This window comes from Syngnathus typhle, linkage group LG2 (assembly GCF_033458585.1).
Source record: "Syngnathus typhle isolate RoL2023-S1 ecotype Sweden linkage group LG2, RoL_Styp_1.0, whole genome shotgun sequence".
Lineage (NCBI taxonomy): Eukaryota > Metazoa > Chordata > Actinopteri > Syngnathiformes > Syngnathidae > Syngnathus > Syngnathus typhle.
The window spans coordinates 3,677,027-3,696,286 of NC_083739.1; the positions used below are offsets into that span (position 1 = coordinate 3,677,027).

At 45.9% G+C, this 19,260-nt stretch overlaps 4 protein-coding genes across 5 annotated transcripts; 2 read left to right on the plus strand and 2 right to left on the minus strand.

Moving 5' to 3' along the window:
* Positions 1-15: 15 nt before the first annotated feature.
* On the minus strand, positions 16-2,646 carry LOC133150436 (dTDP-D-glucose 4,6-dehydratase-like). Of its 2 annotated transcripts, XM_061272963.1 has the most exons (11): positions 2,446-2,644; positions 2,294-2,360; positions 2,130-2,198; positions 1,957-2,047; positions 1,737-1,885; positions 1,558-1,656; positions 1,430-1,489; positions 1,237-1,280; positions 1,003-1,168; positions 780-933; positions 16-707 (listed from the first exon to the last, which is right to left on the minus strand). In XM_061272963.1, exons 1-11 carry the CDS (start codon positions 2,490-2,492, stop codon positions 619-621), a joined length of 1,035 nt encoding a protein of 344 aa, XP_061128947.1. In that variant the 5' UTR covers positions 2,493-2,644; the 3' UTR covers positions 16-618. The 2 variants fall into 2 exon arrangements, with proteins under 2 accessions (XP_061128947.1, XP_061128946.1); XM_061272962.1 differs by having other exon boundaries at positions 16-933; positions 2,446-2,646.
* A 382-nt stretch (positions 2,647-3,028) lies between these two features.
* Positions 3,029-5,994, plus strand: gpr180 (G protein-coupled receptor 180). The gene is made up of 10 exons (XM_061272961.1): positions 3,029-3,283; positions 3,446-3,589; positions 3,932-4,026; positions 4,150-4,255; positions 4,358-4,538; positions 4,638-4,687; positions 4,764-4,921; positions 4,979-5,167; positions 5,242-5,319; positions 5,467-5,994. The coding sequence occupies exons 1-10, from the start codon at positions 3,130-3,132 to the stop codon at positions 5,620-5,622; spliced, it is 1,311 nt and encodes a 436-aa protein (XP_061128945.1). The 5' UTR covers positions 3,029-3,129; the 3' UTR covers positions 5,623-5,994.
* Positions 5,995-6,358: 364 nt separating this feature from the next.
* gart (phosphoribosylglycinamide formyltransferase) lies at positions 6,359-14,466 on the plus strand. Its single transcript, XM_061272956.1, has 22 exons — positions 6,359-6,488; positions 6,749-6,822; positions 8,924-9,073; positions 9,148-9,243; positions 9,319-9,493; positions 9,720-9,831; positions 9,910-9,978; positions 10,130-10,255; positions 10,425-10,512; positions 10,584-10,838; positions 10,921-11,152; positions 11,304-11,398; positions 11,477-11,586; positions 11,676-11,874; positions 11,944-12,195; positions 12,341-12,493; positions 12,664-12,867; positions 12,933-13,070; positions 13,136-13,266; positions 13,752-13,893; positions 13,974-14,089; positions 14,151-14,466. The coding sequence occupies exons 3-22, from the start codon at positions 8,929-8,931 to the stop codon at positions 14,346-14,348; spliced, it is 3,036 nt and encodes a 1,011-aa protein (XP_061128940.1). The 5' UTR covers positions 6,359-6,488; positions 6,749-6,822; positions 8,924-8,928; the 3' UTR covers positions 14,349-14,466.
* Positions 14,227-15,820, minus strand: n6amt1 (N-6 adenine-specific DNA methyltransferase 1). The gene is made up of 7 exons (XM_061272964.1): positions 15,552-15,820; positions 15,393-15,482; positions 15,239-15,329; positions 15,090-15,173; positions 14,866-15,007; positions 14,644-14,781; positions 14,227-14,366 (listed from the first exon to the last, which is right to left on the minus strand). Exons 1-6 carry the CDS (start codon positions 15,686-15,688, stop codon positions 14,666-14,668), a joined length of 660 nt encoding a protein of 219 aa, XP_061128948.1. The 5' UTR covers positions 15,689-15,820; the 3' UTR covers positions 14,227-14,366; positions 14,644-14,665.
* Positions 15,821-19,260: the final 3,440 nt, after the last annotated feature.

The following is a 19,260-nucleotide window of genomic DNA, read 5'->3' on the forward strand; positions in this document are numbered from 1 at the left end:
AAGCACACATCGAAATGATGTCCAAAATAGTTTTATTGCTCATCCATTATGGAGCCCTGGAAACTTAAAATAAAAATGATCCTAAAGTATTTACAATCATTGCTTTAACTCGAAAGTTGAATAAATTAAAGATAACATTCAGTATGCATCTTGTCACCCAGTACTAGATAAATCCAAGCTAAGTCATCACACGACCTATTCTCGTACTTAAACGTCAACGAGGTGATCTTTTGTAGATGACATTGTCTCATTAGCTCAAAATACTTCTCCCTCCTCGATGGAATTTCTGCTGGCGGACGCTAGCATGCAAACTGCAAAGCTAGGAACGTGCAATTAGAGGAATGAGCTCCCGCGAACAAACAGCTGCTAGCGTGTGTTTCCGTCAGCAAAAGATCTGGAAAAAAGTGGCCGGACGACCTGAGCCCAGCTTGGACGGATGGACGAATGGACAGTTAACACAACTGGTCAGTTGAGGTAAGAATTGAGGTAAAAAAATCCATCACTTGTTAATGTCTCCTGAGACAAAGTTGACTTCACAGTGCTTTGGTCAAGTGAGGCTGCGCCCCCTGTTGGTCCACCAAGGCAGTACACTGCAGACAATACAACTGAAGGACGACATCACTCTGTATCTTCCAACGTGCTTGGAATTTCTCCCGGGCCTTCCGGTGTGTCCGACCAAAAGTCTGGGTGGTCCTGGTACCATTTGACTAAAAACAAACGGGTATGAATATTCTGTCTCAGATGTGTGTTTGGCCTGGTTGTGTGTGCGCCTGCTGTACCAGTCCGTTTGATACCATCAGACCAGGAGACTTGGGCCTTCCAGCCCAACTGCTGAAGCTTTTCACATTTGATAGGGTAGCGGATGTCGACCTTCGGCCTGTCCGGTACAAACTCCAGCCAGTCGTTCAGCTCGGCATCTGGCACGTTTTTTACCTTCAAATATATACACAGCATTTGTAATGTTTACGTCCAAGACTATCTAGGCTGTCCGTGTCAACCTACCATCTTGACAAGTTCCCTGGCTAGTTGCACTATGGCTATCTCAAAGTTTGAGCCTATGTTGTAAACTTCTCCCACAATCCCTTTCTCCAGAAGCAGGAGGAAGGCGCTGACCGTGTCGTCGACGAACAGGAAATGGCGAGATTTAGGGAGGGTTCCGTGAATGGTACTATGGCGGGGCAGCACAAAGTTAGGTCGCTGCACGGTGTGACCTTCTCCCCAAATAAAATCACCTACCATTTCTTGCGCATTTGCAAAAGCGTGAGAAATTTAGGGATGACCTGTGAGAACGAGAACACCGGTTATTATAATCCAGCACTGCAACTACCCGAGAGGACATTTTCAGGATGTCATTGCATTGAGTAAATGTTTATTTGGTTAGTTTGCGTCAACCTTGCACACCACTGCAACCGAGTCGGCGAGTCTGTACCTTCTCAATGTATTGCTTGGGACCGTAGATGTTGTTGCTCCTTGTGATGATGAAAGGAAGCTGAAGACAGCAAATTAAATTAGTATACCTTCAAATACAATCTACCGAAAGCAACTTCTTCTATGTACCTTATACTTTTCCCAGTAGAACCTGACCAGGTGCTCTGCAGCTGCCTTTGAGGAAGAATATGGATTGGAAGGCCTCATTGGACTGTTCTCATCAAATTCCTACAAAACAAAGGTGTGTAGACTTTTGATACCACAGTAAAACCAAAGCTCAAATGACGACATGAATAAATCCACCAAACCTCATCTAGACTCGATCCGTAGACTTCATCACTGCTGGCGTAGATGAAGCACTGAAGCCTGTGGCGTGTCTGAGCGGCAGCTGCCAGTAAAACCCGCGTGCCGTGGATGTTAACGTGCTGGAAAACGGCTGGGCTTTGGAAGGAGGAATCTGAGGCAAAACCCGACAAGACCATTGTAGGAAATAGTGTTATGGTTGCCACAGTTCGACTTGCTGCTCACCAACGTGGGTTTTGGCGGCCAAGTGGAAGATGATGTCAATTTTTTGAGAGTTGAAGATGCGGTTTACCAGCTGGGCGTTACATACATCGCCCTGTTACACAAATCATTCAGTAGGATGGAATTTAAACATCTTAACTGTCCGTAACTGCAAAAAAAAAAAAAAAAAGTATTACCTTGATAAAAGTGTAGTTGGCTGTGTTTTTAATACTGTCCAGACTTCTTGGGCTGCAGCAGTAATCTAGCTGAAAAGATGTCACACAAATTTTGTCGCTATATAAATCTCTGCATTTACTTTTTTTTTTTTTTTAAACACAGCAAAGTGATAACGAAAGCTTACATTATCCAAGTTAAAGATTTTCCATTCGGGATGTTTTTGAACCAGTGAACACACAAGGTGAGAACCGCTGTATGGACAGAGGAACAAATAACTGTAAATAAAGACACATTTATAATAATTGCAATTGAATGATTTATGTGACGTCAACTCACATAAACCCAGAACCTCCAGTCACTAAAACAGTTCGGATGGAGTCCATCAGTTCCTTCACTTATAGTCTCGTACGCGTATTAATGTTGAAATTGTTATGCACGATCGTCTTTGGGTTTCACTTCTAACTTTGTAATCTTGAAAAACACGTTTGTGACAGGACAGGTTCATAATGAGCACGACACTAAGTGATGGTTTACGGTAGTGTTGACACGTTGAAAAGAGGTTGAACAAACTGAGCCCCCATTTGGCCGTTTTCTGCGTTCCGATTGGCTGAAATATATTCTATCGAAGAAACGTTTTTTGATTGGGTGGATTCTAAATCCATCATTTTATGAATGGCACCGATTGGACAAAGTCATACTACAAAGCTTACTGACATAGAAACGATATTTCCGAAATTTAATGCCAAAATAAACGTTAAGAAAATGACTCCTGGTAAAATATAGTGTCACCAACGAGGAATCAAGTTTGTACATTTTGCTGACGTGTCAAGTCTTGTATTATTTTGTCACTTCGTACCATCACGAAAATCCTAAATGGACTAGTTTGAGAATTTTTAAGAGTATTATCCTTTGACTTCCGTTTTATTTGTGTCCATGCATGTAGCTTGACGCAGAAGGGATGTCTTGGTTTCGTGGCTCATTGAAGTGATGAGCTAACGTTTATTGGCTTAAAACGCAAAAATGACTGCCTGTAAAATGTCGTGTTTAATAACCGCACTTACAGCTGCAGTATTGTTTTCTGCACAGGCTTTCGGGAAAACTGTAACGGGACTTTTTAAGACCGAATTAGCGAGGCAGCATCAAGGCCAATTCATCACACAATTCATGTATCAAGGTAAATTAGTATTTCCTCATTTCCATTGACGTCATCATCCAGATTTACATTTCCATCTCAATTTATTTCTAGAACGGAAGTTAATAATGACAATGTTAAGCTGTTGGAAAGAAGGACCCATTTAAACGTTCCCCTTATCCCTGTTTGACATTCTGTCTGTAGGTGCTGATGGTTTGTTGGTCTGCCAACTGGACAACCCTTCACTAGCTGCAGAGAAGGAATCCCGACTGCTGCTGTTTGCAAATGTGGATGAGGATTGGGACAACCTCAGCTGCTCTGAAAGGCTCACCCGTGCCCAGTTCATCAGTAAGAAGTTGCACTAAAAGAAATGCAAAACTACAACCGGTTGCTATAACAATTCACATGCATTTAACCTCTAAAAATATCAAAACAATCGCACCGATATTTGGGACTTTCCATATTTGCTCACTACAAATTAACATTGCTATATGAGGAAAGCTTACTGTCCATAAATTCTAAATATTGAGGTGATTGTTTTGACAATTTAGTGGTCTTAAGTTCAGGTGTCAACACTTGAGCAGTTTTCTGACATAAAGCAACATTTTTTTTACATTAATTTGAACATTAACTCAATGCATACCATACAATAAGTTGTGCTGACTATGTGTTTTCCCTCCTTTGCTTCAGTTTCTCTCAATCAAGAAGAACACAACCAGACGATTCTCAAGCAGTCATCCCCGACAGTGTGGACCGCTCTCTATACAGATCGATACACATGTCAGGTAAGTGAAAAAAGGCTGAGTTTACAACTTAACTGTTACTGAGCCACGTCGTATATGTTACGCTAGCAAAACCTTATAAGACAAGAGTTGCGGCTTGAGTCTGCTTACGATTTCTATCTCCAGGTGGATACAGCCATTCCTTCTCATGGTGACCTCGGATTTACCGTCCTGCTGCTTAATGCCGATTCTGCAGGAAACCCCCTGGAGCATTTCAGCGCAGAGGAGGCAGGTTAGACATTCCTTTGCTTAGTCAAGCACCGATTCGTAGCTTATGAGCCTAAGACAAAACGAGTCGAACGCTAAATACTTTTTGTTTTTGGCACTGCTCTAGGTCTCCACACGTTTTACTTCCTCCTGCTCCTGGCCTACTTTGTAGCGTCTTGTATCTACATTAAGCCACTGTACCAGGCTCTGAGGAAAGGTGGTCCCATGCACACGGTCCTGAAGGTGCTGACCGCAAGTCTGGCCTTGCATGGATGCTCGGCCCTTTGCAAGTACATTCACATGGCCAGGTGAAAGAAGACCAACTGCTGTCGTTAGCATTGCAAGCTAAAGCTAGCTAACTACTCAATGCATTTTGTGTGGGCGGCGCTAATATTGACATAAAACAGGTACTCCAGAGACGGCGTTGGTATTCCACTGATGGGCAGCCTGGCAGAGTGTATGTCGTCTTTTTATTTCCCCAAATCAAACCTCGCATACACAACTAACATCTTGGGCTCGTTGTCTGTGCGTAGTCTGGGCCATGGCAGCCCAAGTGTCAATGCTGTACACCTTACTGAGCCTGTGTGTGAGCTGGAGCCTGAGTCGAGGCCGGAAACCTCAATCGCGACCTCTGCAGTGGGAACAGTCTCCGGCGTCCACGGCCGTCGCCGTCTGCGGAGCCCTCGTGCAGGTGAGCTCGCTTCGGTCAGGTGGTCCCGTGCCGAGATGTTGACGGAGCCACTCGCAGGGGGCGCTTCTGCTATGGGAGCGGTACTCCGCGTCCGAGCGTCAACATCACAGCCACCGGAATTTGGCAAGCATTCTGCTCATCGCCCTGAGGGTGACGCTGGCCCTTCTGCTGGCCTCCATTCTCTACCAAATCATCTCCACTGAAAGGAGCACACTGAAAAGAGACTTCTACCTCTGCTTCGCCAAGGTCACCCACACCGAGGCATGACTTGCACCGTGCGGCTCTCCCGGCAGCTCCTCACTCTTGTGTTTTCTTCGCAGGGATCCTTCCTGTGGTTCCTCTGTCACCCTGTCCTCGTCCTCACGTCATTTGGCTTCAATGAGCACCAGAGGGAGAAGGTTTGGCAGCCTTTTAGCTTCATTCGCAGATGTGGCAAATGTTCTCACGCGTGCAGGGGCGTGCAGAAGGGGTGGGGCTAATTAAGCAGTGCCCCCCCCCCCCCCGCCTCGACATCCACCTGAGAATTTTTTTGTGGTTTTGTGCAGGTGGTCACCATTGGCGTGATTCTGTGTCAGTCCATCTCCATGGTCATCCTCTACCAGCTTTTTCTGTCTCGCTCCCTCTACTGGGAAGTGTCCTCACTTTCCTCGGTGTCGCTGCCGCTCACAATGTCCAGGAACAACCAGAGGGGTCGCTACTGAGCACCTGTGCTGGCCTGAGGTGGCTTCACCTCCAACTGGATCACAGGACGAAGACGGGAGACGTCGCTTCGTGGGGGCTGCTGGGCCTTTGCGTTTTTTTTGGGCAGCGATGGAACCGAGTGAAGCACTTCAGTTTGCTTCAGAGGGAACAAAGGCCGGAACCGCAAGAGAAGCGCCACCAGCGGTTTGGGTGGACAAAAGCATAAAAAACGGAAGTAGATGTTGAACTCTATTTTTTTTTTTAAGAAAACATATATGATACAACACAGGGACTCTTAGTGGAATTTATTTAATACATGGGATGGAGGTTTATAAAAAAAAAAACATTTGGAGTACGAGCGATCAAAAATGTGAATTTTATTGCTGGGAATACACTCATCTCCAAAAGTATTGGTACGGCAAGTCCTTTGTTGTATACCAAAGACCCAAATGTCTTCTGTAGATATCAAAAACAACTGAATTGACCTTGCTGTTCCAATACTTTTGGAGGAGTCTACATATCATCTATTGCACGGTTCTGGAGGCCTATTTGTTTTCCTCGTGAGTCTTTAAGCTATTTAAAGTTTCTGAATGCACGTCATTCAAATATCTCCACATCATTTCATGTCTGAAAATCTTGTTACTGCTCCAATTTTTTGACTTTATGTACAGTTCAAGAAGATATAACTGTTTTATTCTTTATAACCTGTGGATCTATGCGACTGGAAATAAATTATTTCAGGGAAACCATGTATCTATCGTCGATATATCTGTCAAATCGAGCTAGGCGAAAATGATTTATAGAACTACAAGTCCCAAGATGCATCACGCTGTTACACCACGGAAGTTGAAGACCTCTCCCCAAACGCAAGTTGGGACCTAGTAAGGTCAGATGCGGAACTTTTTATAAAATAATAATCAATAGCAACTATATAGATTCTTACAATGTTGTTTGTTTCACGTAAAAGAACTTGATATAACTTGCGTTAGCATTTAGCACAGCTAAGCGCATCCTTGTCATAAACGGGATCCACGTGGTGTGTAGATAGATGTGTGAGTGTGTTTTGAGCCAGCGTCAATTTTGAAGTTTTGTGTGGCTCGCGGGTTTGTTCGTGTAGTCCACTTTTTTTTCTTCTCCCCCTTTCAGTCTGCAAGCTGAAAGCAGAGAACACGTCTCCTGACCGGGCTCCGGCTAATTCCCGCTTTGTCCAAAACTCACAGGTTGGTGTTGCGATGTTTCGAGAATGTAGCACGTCGCCTACTGAGTGATCCTTTTGCAAGTTCTAATTTTCCTTTGTGATTATTTTGCTAACGTGATTTTCATTTATTCTCTAGATTATTTTATTTTTTTCCCACTCGGTACTTAATAGAAATACTTTTTTTTTCACTCGGTACTTCGTAGAAATGCTTGAGTTTAAAGAAATTGGCGTAAATTTAATTTCTGCAATTTGGTAATAGAACAGGATTAAATGTACAAAAATAAATCCCTTCTAATTTTCCTTTGTGATTATTTTTGCTAAAGTGATTTTCAGTTCTTGTATAGATTTGTCTTTTTTTTTCCCACTCGGTATTTTATAGAAATACTTGTGTTTTTTTCACTTGGTACTTAGTAGATACACTTGTGTTTAAAGAAATTGGCGTAAGTTTAAATTCTGCAATTTGGTAATAGAACAGGATAAAATGTTCTTAAATACAAAAATAAAAATGAACTCTTACTGTAAATGACAGACAAACCCCATTGGATAACTTGGCTCAGCAATTACAGAAAAAAAAAAATTTTGACGTCTTTTACTCTACATCAGGGGTCACCAAACTACGGCCCGCGGGCCGGATACGGCCCGCGGGACCGTTTAATCCGGCCCGCCAACCCTGAACAAATTGTATTATTAAACTTTTTTTTTTTTTTTTTTGCTCATTTTGCCTGCAATGACTGCGTTTGCCCAGTAGATGGGGAAGCGCTCGCCTGCGCATTTACTACCGGAAGCCGTGTCAGAAAGCTCGGTGCACACTCACAAGTGCGTGTACGGACATGGCGCACTCGCGCTCTATTTGTATCAGTCCCGAATTTAGAGCGTGGGCTGTGACGACAGCATTCTTGTAATTTGCGCGCTGAGCTTTCAGATGCAGTTTTGCGCTAAAGCCACCCACAAACCTTCCCCTGGAATCCTTCCGTTAAAATGTCGCCCAAGTAAAGCAGGGTGAACACAGTGCCGAGCGTTTAAAAGAGTTGCCAATTTGGCTCGACGTACGCGACGTGACGTTCAGCCACATGAACGTCAACATCTACCCGTCACAGATCGAGGTAAACGGACAAACACCTCGGATCTCGCCTAAGAATTGCCACAACAAATTTTACTCCAGACTATGACGCACTATCAAACTTTAACAAAAAAGACAGCAGTGTCTACAAGCCTACTGGAACCTACAAAAGGATTATAAGGAAGGAACACAAGAACTTTAAGAGACTGCTCATATGTGTCAGAGAGGTTCTGCTCTGACAACTGAGCTGAACTTTTATCTGTTAAGATTGTTCATGGCACAACAGAAAGTTAATGTTCCATGGTTTTTTTCTATGAAGAACCCAGAGAGAGTTATTTAGTTATTTATTTCCTGTTTTTTCTGTGAAGAACTCAGAGAGGGTTTAGTTATTATTTATTTCATTAATAGTGTTATTATTTGTTTCCTGACTTTTTTTCTGTAAAGAACCTGGAAAGGGTTATTAAATAACCGTTATTTGGTTATGTGTGGCTTTCTGGAAAACAATAATTTTTTTAAGCTCCCCTACGATCGTCACACTTTTTCTGTTACAAACTGCCACCGGCCCGCCATCAGAGAAGGGAAAGGTTATGTGGCCCTCACAGGAAAAAGTTTGGGGACCCCTGCTCTACATAGTGCTCGAAATTTTATTCAAGTACAATTAAGCACATAAAGCCCCTAATTGTTGCGCTGGGTCGGGAAAAGGAAAACAAATTGCATCAGTCTAATCAGAGCGTTTTACTGATGAAATCACATGATGGCAAACAAACGTCACGAGGCTCGTATCCATTGTGCTTAACTGAATTATCAACACGAGGATGCCGTACGAAGGCGACAAAAAGAATCCAGAATGTTTACTACGGTTTTTCAAGTAAAGCCGTCGAGAAGCTTTTGTGTCTTCGTTCTGCCCGATTGAGTCCATCCAAGCGTAACAATACAAGATATTAGATCGCGGTTGTCGATAAAGGTCAGCGCTTCCTCGCCGTCGCCGCCCGACCTTTCATTCCAACCAGTTTGTGTAATTAGACGACATGGAGTCGTGAAAGGTCAATTTCCGATCTCGCAGGTACCATGGCTGAACGGGTGCTGGTGGTTGGCGGAGGAGGGCGGGAGCACGCTCTAGCTTGGAAGCTGGCCCAGTCGCAGCACATCCAGCAAGTCCTAGTGGCGCCGGGGAATGCCGGGACGTTCAATTGCGGCAAAATTTGCAACTCGGGTAAATCAAATTGGACTTCCCGTTTGTGTGGACGATAAAAAAATAACGTCATCGATTGGTCATTCTTGCGACAGAGGTGTCGGTGAATAACCACGCCATACTGGCTCAATTTTGTAAAGACCATCACGTGGGGCTGGTGGTGGTTGGACCTGAGGTTCCGCTCGCAGCAGGTAAGTTCAGCGTTTCTCCTCAAGTCTTCCTCCGGTTCTCTCTAACCTCCTCATCGGTTTCGCCACGCGACCCAGGTATCGTGGATGACTTGATGGCGGCAGGAGTGCAGTGTTTTGGTCCAACTGCCAAAGCGGCTCAGCTGGAGGCCAGCAAGAGCTTCTCCAAGGCCTTCATGGAGCGACACGGCATCCCCACCGCACGCTACGGCTCTTTCACGGACCCCGAGGCGGCATGCGATTATATCCGCACGTCAGTAGTTCCTAAAATTGTGACTTTGAAGAATATCTGTAAAAAAAAATAATAATTTCCCCCCATCAAAAACCATTTTTGCTGTTGGTATTTTACAGCAGAATTTTTTTTTGATGTGTCATTAAAGTCAAATATTAAAAATAAATTAAATAATACATCTTTTTGGGGTAATTCACCAAGAGTCACTATAAAAAAATGAAAATGTCCTCCTTTTTGTGTGACCCAGGGCTGACTTTCCGGCGCTGGTTGTGAAAGCCAGTGGCTTGGCGGCAGGGAAGGGAGTTATTGTGGCGCAGGACCAGGAAGAGGCTTGTCGGGCTGTGATGGACATCATGAAGGTGATTTTGCATTTTATGATTGATGAGCAAGTGGATCGTTATCATCGTTTTTTTTTTTTCCCAATCATTGCATTTCAGGACCGGGCGTTTGGTGCTGCAGGCGACACGGTGGTGGTGGAGGAGCTTCTCGAGGGCGAGGAAGTATCTGTGAGTTCTTGCTCTCCAAATGTTTCCGTTCCACAGCAGACTATTAAGAGTCTAAATGTGAACCCAGACACATTCGATATTCAAACTCATTTCAGTCTCTGGCGATTAAGTTTCGTGACCTGAAAATAAATGAAGCCGCTTGCGTTTACAGTGTCTGTGCTTCACCGATGGCTTCTCGGTGTCGCCGATGCCTCCAGCTCAGGATCATAAACGTCTGCAAGACGGCGATCGGGGGCCCAACACAGGCGGCATGGGAGCCTACTGTCCCACTCCTCAGGTATGTCTCCTTTTAGCCAGGTATTAAAAAAAAACATCTAGTCACATCCGTAGTTTTGTTTTGTTTTTTAGAAAAAAAATCACTGCTGTTTTATAATTCGGCAGCCTTTGGCGGAAGTTTCCCAAAACTGAAATCTGGAGTCTGCTGAAGAATTCTTTGTGTGACGCAGGTGAGCGACGAGCTGTTGGGGCAGATCCGAGAGTCTGTGCTTCAGAAGACGGTGGACGGCATGAAGCAAGAAGGAACTCCCTACGTTGGCGAGTGCACATTCAATTACCGACTCGGTTTGACCGACCGTCGTCAACACGGTCGCCGTGTGACTTTCCAGGCGTTCTGTACGCCGGGCTGATGTTGACCCAGCAGGGACCCAAAGTTCTGGAGTTCAACTGTCGCTTCGGAGACCCCGAGTGTCAGGTCTTGCTTCCCCTTCTGAAGAGCGACTTGTACGAGGTCATTTTGAACACCGTCAACGGCAAGCTGGCCTCCAGCGCCCCCGAGTGGCACCGGGATAAATCTGCCGTTACCGTGGTGATGGCGAGTGCCGGTTATCCTGGCGCCTACAGCAAAGGGGTGCTCCTCACCGGTGAGTGGTTGGAGACCAAGTCCTGCTATGAATAGTGACAACAAAAATATTTATTTTCTAACTCCAATGATTGATTCCTCAGGTCTGTCCCAGGTTGAGGAGGCAGGGATTCAAGTATTCCACGCAGGCACGGCGCTGAAGGACAAGCAAGTGGTCTCCAGCGGCGGCCGCGTCCTGACCGTCACGGCGGTCCGCCCCTCTCTGGAAGCCGCGCTGCAGGCGGCCAATCAGGGCGTGGCGGCCGTGGGCTTCCCCGGCGCCGTGTACCGCCGCGACATAGCCCACAAGGCCATCGCCCATTTGAAGCAACGCAGGTGTGTTTGAACATTTCATCTTCTGACCTGTTTTATGAATAAACCAATTTTGGACGATCTCGTCGTTGTCGTTTCTTCACTCGGAATGAGCGTCACAAACACTAAGGCGAGGCGCGTCCACTTAGCCGTGATTTGACCGTGTCTGTGACAGAGGCCTGACCTATAAGGACAGCGGCGTGGACATCGCCGCCGGCAACAAACTCGTGGACACCATCAAGCCTCTGGCCAGGGCAACTTCCCGACCGGGTTAGTTTAGATTAGCAAACCGGTTTTTGTATGCATAAAAAAATGAATTGATGTGTTTTGACACTTTATCCTCACCAGGATGTAATGCTGAGCTGGGAGGTTTCGCCGGACTCTTTGACCTTAAAGCGGCAGGGTTCATCGACCCAATTCTGGTTTCTGGCACTGATGGAGTTGGTACCAAACTTATGGTGTGATATAGTATATTTTAAAGCTTTATGCATTGGTATTCTGAGTAAAACTGAAAAAAAATTTTGATTTGTTGTTTGATTTGATTCAGATTGCTCAGGCCTGCGGGCAGCACGGCAGTTTGGGTCAGGACCTGGTGGCCATGTGTGTGAACGACGTCCTGGCTCAGGGTGCCGAGCCGCTCTTCTTCCTCGACTACTTCTCGTGCGGAAAGCTGGACGTCAATGTGACCGCCACGGTTGTCGCGGGTATCGCCAAAGCTTGCGAGATGGCCGGCTGCGCTCTGCTAGGTAAGCGAAGACCTTGCCGTCGGCATTTCCGTCGTACCCTGCTGCCATGTCGTCCTCGTGGATATCCAGGTGGAGAGACGGCAGAAATGCCGGGCGTCTACGGCGCTGGCGAGTACGACCTTGCCGGGTTCTGCGTCGGAGCGGTGGAGCGGGGAGCCCTGCTGCCTCGGCTGGCCGACATCGCCGAGGGGGACCTCTTGATCGGCGTGGCGTCCTCCGGTATCCATAGCAACGGTTTCAGCTTGGTCCGCAAAGTTTTGGAGCAAACCCAACTCAGCTACAGCTCCCCAGCACCTTTTGGCAACCCGGGACAGACTCTTGGTAAGTAGTTTTTTTTTTTCTTTAAATTTCCATCACACTTAAAAAAGTTTGCTATTTGCAAAAAAAAAAAAGTAAGATAAATACAATTTTTTTTTTTATGCAAGTGTGCTCGGGACTTCTTTGTCATTGTCGCAATGACCTTCAGGGGAGGTTTTGCTGACACCGACGAAGATCTACAGTCGTCTGCTCCTTCCAATCCTGCACAGCGGTGCTGTCAAAGCGTACGCGCACATCACCGGCGGAGGACTTTTGGAAAACATCCCGCGGGTTCTACCCCAGGAGCTGGCTGTCGATTTAGGTGAGGCACACATGACATCAAGTGTAGGGAGATTATTGTTCATTTATTTCATCATTTTCTCCGTGAAACTTAACTCAGCCTTCTGGTCCAACTTACTCTCACCACCATATTTTCTTGGCCATTTTATTTTTATATTATATTGGAGGGCGGTATTTTTTTTTTTTTTTCAGATGCCTCTCGTTGGAGCATCCCTCCAGTATTTACCTGGCTTCAGAAGGAGGGTGGCCTGAGTGAGCACGAGATGACTCGCACCTTCAACTGCGGCCTGGGTGCGGTGCTGGTGGTGGCCCCCGTGGACGTTCAGAGGGTCTTGCGGCAGCTTCAAGCCCAGGAGGAGGCCTGGATCGTTGGGGCGCTCGCTCACAAGCCACCCGGTGAGACCCCGAGCGTCCGCAACCTCCCTGATGGGAGATATTACAATGTAAATGCGGTACTGCAGGTGCCGAGTCCGTGGTGGTCCGCAACCTCAAATACAGCCTTCTGAACGCCGGTCCAGCTGCTAAAAACGGCAGTTGTCTCTGCGATAGCAGCAGTCCTCACAAGAGGACCAAAGTCGGGGTTCTCATCTCAGGCACAGGTTTGTTTATTATTTTACAATGTGAAGTCATGGAGATGATAATTATTATCAGCGGTCTCCTCCAGGTACCAACCTTCAAGCACTGATCGAGCAGGCCAAGCGCTCGTCGAGCTGCGCAGAGATCGTGGTTGTCATCTCCAACAAGCCGGGGGTTCAGGGTCTCAAGAGAGCCGCACTGGCCGGCATCCAGACACGGGTACTCCTTTTATTGTGTAGTTTACCAAATGCTCGCTTCTCAGGAAAAAAAGAAGTCTTGGCAAGGCAGCTTTATTTCAGTAGGAAAACTCAATGCGTGTCACGCAAGTAAAGCAGAAACGAAACAGGTAGAGAAAGTTAATTACTAATTAAAAATTATTTGACAACATTTAAAGTAATGAAACTGCTAAAAGGAAAACATTTCAAGGGTATGGGTAAAAAAATAAGCTTCTTTTTAAAAGCATTTACACTGAGATTTGTCATTTATTTTGACTAAAAAGAGTTTCATTCATTCAGTATGTGCTTAAGATTAAATGGATTTGTTCTCAAGCTCTTTTCAACTTTTTAAATTGGTTAATGTGTGTAAATAACAGACAACATGGAGACAAACCAATAGTGTGGATTCTTGAAAAACTCTGAAATGAACCATATTTGGAAAAAAGAGGTTTCCGTGTACAGTAACAAAATGTGTTTGATTTCCACGAGGTGGTTGACCACAAACTGTACGGGAGCCGAGCAGAGTTTGACGGCACCATCGACCGAGTGCTGGAAGAATTCGGGGTGGAGTTGGTGTGTCTGGCCGGATTCATGCGGATCCTCACGGGATCTTTTGTCAAGAAATGGAACGGTGAGTTGAAGCACACGTAATAATCACTATGACTCTTGATTCCTTTTTTTTTTTCCCCTCTTAAAATAAAAACATTTTAGGTAAACTCTTGAACGTCCATCCCTCCCTGCTGCCCTCCTTCAAGGGTGTGAACGCCCAAAAGCAAGCTCTCCAGGCCGGGGTGCGGGTCAGCGGCTGCACAGTCCACTTTGTCGCAGTAAGTCAACCACATTGCGCGTGGCCAAAGCGGAGATGAAACGTCGCATGTGTCCTGTCAGGAGGAGGTGGACGCAGGCGCCATCATCGTGCAGGAGGCCGTGCCGGTGTCGAGCGACGACACGGAGCAGAGTCTGTCGGACCGAATCAAAGAGGCCGAGCACAGGGCCTTCCCCGCCGCCATGGAGCTGGTCGCCAGCGGGGCCATCCACCTCAGTGAGGACGGACGCATCATCTGTAGGTCCAACTTACAGCAGTAGGAAAGGCGTACTCTGACACTGTAGCAAAATTAGGGGGAAAAAAACACTCCAAATTTGCATGAACGATGAATGCTTACCATTTAAATGGACATTAAAGAAACATTTCTTGAGGACGATATATTTTCCCCTCCATGTTTTTATTCCATTGCCTCATTCCAATCACCGCCAAAATCTACTTTCACCCAAATATTTGCTAGTGACAGAGCGCAGGTTAAAATTGACAATTTGAAAACAACAATGGAAAGAATTCTGTTCTATCTTCACAATGACCGTGGTTCTGATAAAGGACACTTACCAGTGCCAACGAGCCGGCGACTTCACGTATGTTTGCACTTCTGAAAGCGCAGCACTGCGAGCCGCTCGTTCCCGGCTCTGGTCGACAGGCGTGGCTCTCCCCGCAGGCCGTGTCCGCTCAGGATCTGGATGATCTCCTCTAGGATGCCGAGGACAAAAAACAGCTGAGATGCCATTGTTAGTTGCAAAGTATTTGTTCACCGAGCTGCATCATCCCAGACACCTGGATCATTCTCTGCGATGGTGACCAAGTAGAACAGCCCTCGACTGGACAGCAACTGCGATACGATTGGTAGGAATCTGTCTGTGACCTCACGACCTCGCCTTCCGCCGGCCCAAGCCGCCTCGATGCCCGTGCTGCCCACCTTGACACACCAAGAAAACAAATAGACACAATTGTGTTCCGTAATCTCACTTTCATGACCTTTGAACTTGAAGTTGAGTCACCTCACTGGACGGTGTGACCACATATGGCGGGTTGAACAGGAGCACATCCACTTGTCCGCTCAAGCGGGGCAGGATACTTTCCACCTAAAACGGAACGTCGTGATCAAAGCGGCATCTCACAATGTGAAATTGAGTCTCGGATGTCTGACCAGGTCGGTGACGATGGGCTCAAGCGACACGGAGTTGCGTGATGCCGTCTTGGCGGTGCATAGCGCTGCGGCACGATTCACGTCCGTGCAACTAGGAAACACATTCTAGGTCACATGGAGAGGAGAGGAGAGGAGATGATGTGGAGCAACTCACAAATATATGGCTGAGGGTCCAAGCAGGGATGCGAGGAACGCAGACACCACTCCGGAGCCGCTGCCCACCTCCACGCACACGCGCGGCCCACTGAAAGGGAAAAAAAAAAAAAAAGTTAGCAACATTCAGCTAAATCTTGAACAGTCACCTGAGGGTCACCTCATGCGCTTCAGTTCTTCAGCATCCTTTTCCAGGGCGTCAATGAGCAGGAAGGAATCCTCCGACGGCTCGTAAACTTCGCTGAAGTCTCCCCGCGCGGCGTGATCGTACAGAGGCGTGGGGTAGTTAGCCGACATGGTAAATTAAACTAATTAGTTCGAATGAAACGCGACACGTTTGATATTTACTTATTAAAACATGTGACGCGTTCTGGTTTACTTCCTAGTACGTCAAGAGTACGCACACTGGTACGTACGTCACTACGTCACTGCGTCAACTGACGTGCCTACGGTAAGCGAGAAAGCTCAATTCAGATAGAACCAAGCGCGTTCTTACCAAGGTTCCTTGTTTTGACTGACGCATCAGATGCCTATTCTTCCTTGCAGAGTTGCACAAGTTCAATCTGATTGTTGTTGCACTTGCTGTGAATAAGAATGAACTACAATAATAAAGTGAAATCACCAAGATCTCTCTTGTCTTTTTTGAACGATTTGGTGAACGATTCTTTTGAACGAATCTTTTGAGTGAACTGATTATAAAGGTTCAGTTGACTTAAAAGAACTGGAATGCGCATCACTACTGCACTTGTGAGATGTCGCTGCCATCTCGTGGACATTTTGGAGAACTGCACTGTTTGCTTGTAGTGATGTGCATTCCAGTTCTTTTAAGTCAACGGACACTCCATTAGGTACACCGCCATTTTCAGGTGTACCGAATGAGAGGCCACTTCATTAGGGAAAAAACATGGCCAAAGCTGAACTAAAAGTGAAAAGTGCCACACCCGCCCTCACCCCCACTTTCTGATTGGCTGGTTGGTCTGTGACGTCACACGGACACGCCATTAGGTACACCGCCATTTTCAAGTGTACCTAATAACAGGTCACTTTATTAGGGAAATATCAGGGTCAAAGGTCACAGGTGTCAAACTCTAGTCCTCGGGGCCGCGTTCCAACATGTTTTCCAAGTGACCCTCGTTAAGCGCACCTGCGTGAAAAGTTTTTGGTCACTTTTACGTTCTGAAGGAGCTAAAACTTTTCACGCAGGTGCGCTTAACGAGGGAATCACACGGACACTCCATTAGGTACACCGCCATTTTCAAGTGTACCTAATAACAGGCCACTTTATTAGGGAAATATCATGGTCAGAGGTCACAGGTGTCAAGCTCATGTCCTTGGGGCCGCATTCCAACATGTTTTCCAAGATTCCCTCGTTAAGTGCACCTGCGTGAAAAGTTTTAGCTCCTGCAGAACGTGAAATGACCAAAATCTTTTCACGCAGGTGTGTTTAACGAGGGTAACTTGGAAAACATATTGGAACGCGGCCCCTCAAGGACTGGAGGTCAACACCCCTGGTTTAAGTGAAAAGTGCCACACCCGCCCTCACCCCCACTTTCTGATTGGCTGCTTGATCTGTGACGTCACTTGAACACTCCATTAGGTACACCGCCATTTTCAAGTGTACCTAATAACAGGTCAGTTCATTAGGAAAATATCATGGCCAAAGCTGATCTGAAAGTCCAAAGTGCCACACCCGCCCTCACCCCCACCCCTTGATTGGGTGGTTGATCTTTGACGTCACACGGACACTCCATTAGGTACATCACCCTTTTAAGGTGTACCTAGTAACTTTATTCATTTTGTACGTGTCAAGAGTGTGTATTTGACTGCTTGCTCTTTATTTTGGGGGACACCAACACATATACACAACATAAAACACATATATTGTCATATAAGGCAGATTTTTAGGTTTTCATGCACTAAAACATAAAAACAAGGAATAAAACCACCAGTCAAGTTTTAATATAAATGTTTATTAAAATGATAATAGTAGTAATAATAATAAAAGTCAATTTTAAACCAGCATTCTAATGTGAAATTGCAGTAGATATAGATCTTTGTCATTGTCACTCATGTACAACGAAATTTAAAAAGTGCCAACCGATCAGTGCATAAATAAAAAATAAATAAAATAGAATAAAAAGATAAAAAAATACAAGATAAAAACCCACAGAAGAACATACACAGACATAATCATCCCTTTTTAGCGGCATTTAATGTTATATCATAATATTAATAATATAATAAAATAATAATAATTAATAAAAATTATAATAATATTATACAATAGATATATTGGATAACAATATATAGGCGTGTATATGCATACGCGTTATTTAAAAACTACTGTGTTATAAAATAAAGATTGCCCAAAGAGAAGGATAATCTCCCCGCTGTTGCATAACGGCGCATCCTTTCATGCAATAAAGTTAGCCGTTAGCTTGGAGAAAACGAACACAAAAGTGGTGTGTAAAGTGTGTGGTTCTTTCTTTCCTTGGCAAATCGTAAAGGCAGTTGACCCATTGCCTCGTTCGCGAACGGGAAAGTCAGGATTGGTTCTGATCCGTTGTCGCGATGAACTGGAAATGCAAATCACTCACTAACTCGTTCACTCACAAACCCGCTCAATTAGTAAACAAGAAATGCAATCCACGACTCGTTGGTGAACGGGAAGTGACGTCATTTTTTTCTTCGTTTTGTTTTACAGCGAGGTGGCACCAGCTTCAATGGGCGTTACCGACACCTACTGGTTGAAGTCATATGAACTGAAATGTGATTCGTTCACTCTCGTTCACTGAAGACATTTGTTCTTTTGAACGAATCCGTTCACTCATCTTTTGACGACGATTTTGACGACCGGCTCAAAATCTTAATGTCATTAAAGGTATTCTTTTTCCTTTATTAATCTGTAGCAGTTGTTTGTAGAGTCATAGAAATTTCAAGAGCAGTAAATAAATATTGGTACAAGTCTCCCGCGAGACGCGTTTTCCTGCTTCGGTTTGGTGGTAGAATCCGTGTTTCATAAAGTACAGTCACTTTACAAAAACTCTTTTACCGATCTCTCCTTTCCTTTCCGTCCGGCTTAGTTGTCTGTCTTTGCCGCTGGCCGTCTCCGATCTATCTTGCCTTCGTGGTGGCTTCGAGTGGACAGGCTACCCCCCCTAATCCCGAACCGGTGGGATCGGTTATGTGAACTGGCGGAAGCCTCGGTGCGGACATGTGGGCCTCAAGATAACAAGAGTCACGGCGGGAAGAGCTCCTTGGAAGGCGTGAAAAGGCAAGCCGACCCCGCCGGGATGGGTGGCATTTGCACGCATGTCGGCTGCCTCAGCTCGTCCTTTGTCAACACGCTCGCTCGGGTTGGCCGGCGACACCCGCAGGCATTTTCAGACGCCAAACGCAGACCTCGGTGGCAGTCTGTGTCCGCAAAGGTAGAGCGTCCCCTCCGAGAGGCGCTTTGCTTTGTGACCGCATTAGCGCCGCATGGACGCGCGCGACTTCAACACGGTCCGGTGTCGCCGAGAGCCGGCCAGAGTTGTCCGATGAATTTTGTTTGTCGTCCGAGTCAACTGCAAAACAGCTCAAAGTTAAGGACCGCACGCTGGGCCTCCGGAGACCCCCCCCGAAACATTTGCCCCACAACACGCACAATTACAGTCGTCAAAGTGCCAGCAATGTGAATTCGGGGTGACATCCCGCACCTTGGAAGCACCGTTTGACTTTTATATCTTTTTTTCTTCTTCTTCCTAAAATATGTCTTACAAGGCGTATCCTTTTGAACGCAGAGTTTCTGACGCGTCAGCCGCTCGGCTTCTTATTACTTGCTTTTATTTCATTCCATCTGCAAGTTCTGGACTTTAAAGGGGGGGAAA

Coding starts and splice junctions, on each gene's coding strand:
- n6amt1 (XM_061272964.1), bottom strand. CDS start 15,688: ATGTCGGCTAACTACCCCACGCCTCTGTACGATCACGCCGCGCGGGGA. Junction 15,483..15,551: donor GAAGAACTGAAGCGCATGAG/GTGACCCTCAGG, acceptor TTTCCCTTTCAG/TGGGCCGCGCGTGTGCGTGG. Junction 15,174..15,238: donor AGCCCATCGTCACCGACCTG/GTCAGACATCCG, acceptor GTTCCGTTTTAG/GTGGAAAGTATCCTGCCCCG.
- gpr180 (XM_061272961.1), top strand. CDS start 3,130: ATGACTGCCTGTAAAATGTCGTGTTTAATAACCGCACTTACAGCTGCA. Junction 4,539..4,637: donor AAGTACATTCACATGGCCAG/GTGAAAGAAGAC, acceptor GACATAAAACAG/GTACTCCAGAGACGGCGTTG. Junction 4,688..4,763: donor GATGGGCAGCCTGGCAGAGT/GTATGTCGTCTT, acceptor GTCTGTGCGTAG/TCTGGGCCATGGCAGCCCAA.
- LOC133150436 (XM_061272962.1), bottom strand. CDS start 2,492: ATGGACTCCATCCGAACTGTTTTAGTGACTGGAGGTTCTGGGTTTAT. Junction 2,199..2,293: donor AAATCTTTAACTTGGATAAT/GTAAGCTTTCGT, acceptor ACATCTTTTCAG/CTAGATTACTGCTGCAGCCC. Junction 934..1,002: donor CCAGGGAACTTGTCAAGATG/GTAGGTTGACAC, acceptor ATATATTTGAAG/GTAAAAAACGTGCCAGATGC.
- gart (XM_061272956.1), top strand. CDS start 8,929: ATGGCTGAACGGGTGCTGGTGGTTGGCGGAGGAGGGCGGGAGCACGCT. Junction 9,832..9,909: donor CTGTGATGGACATCATGAAG/GTGATTTTGCAT, acceptor ATTGCATTTCAG/GACCGGGCGTTTGGTGCTGC. Junction 11,153..11,303: donor GCCCATTTGAAGCAACGCAG/GTGTGTTTGAAC, acceptor TGTCTGTGACAG/AGGCCTGACCTATAAGGACA.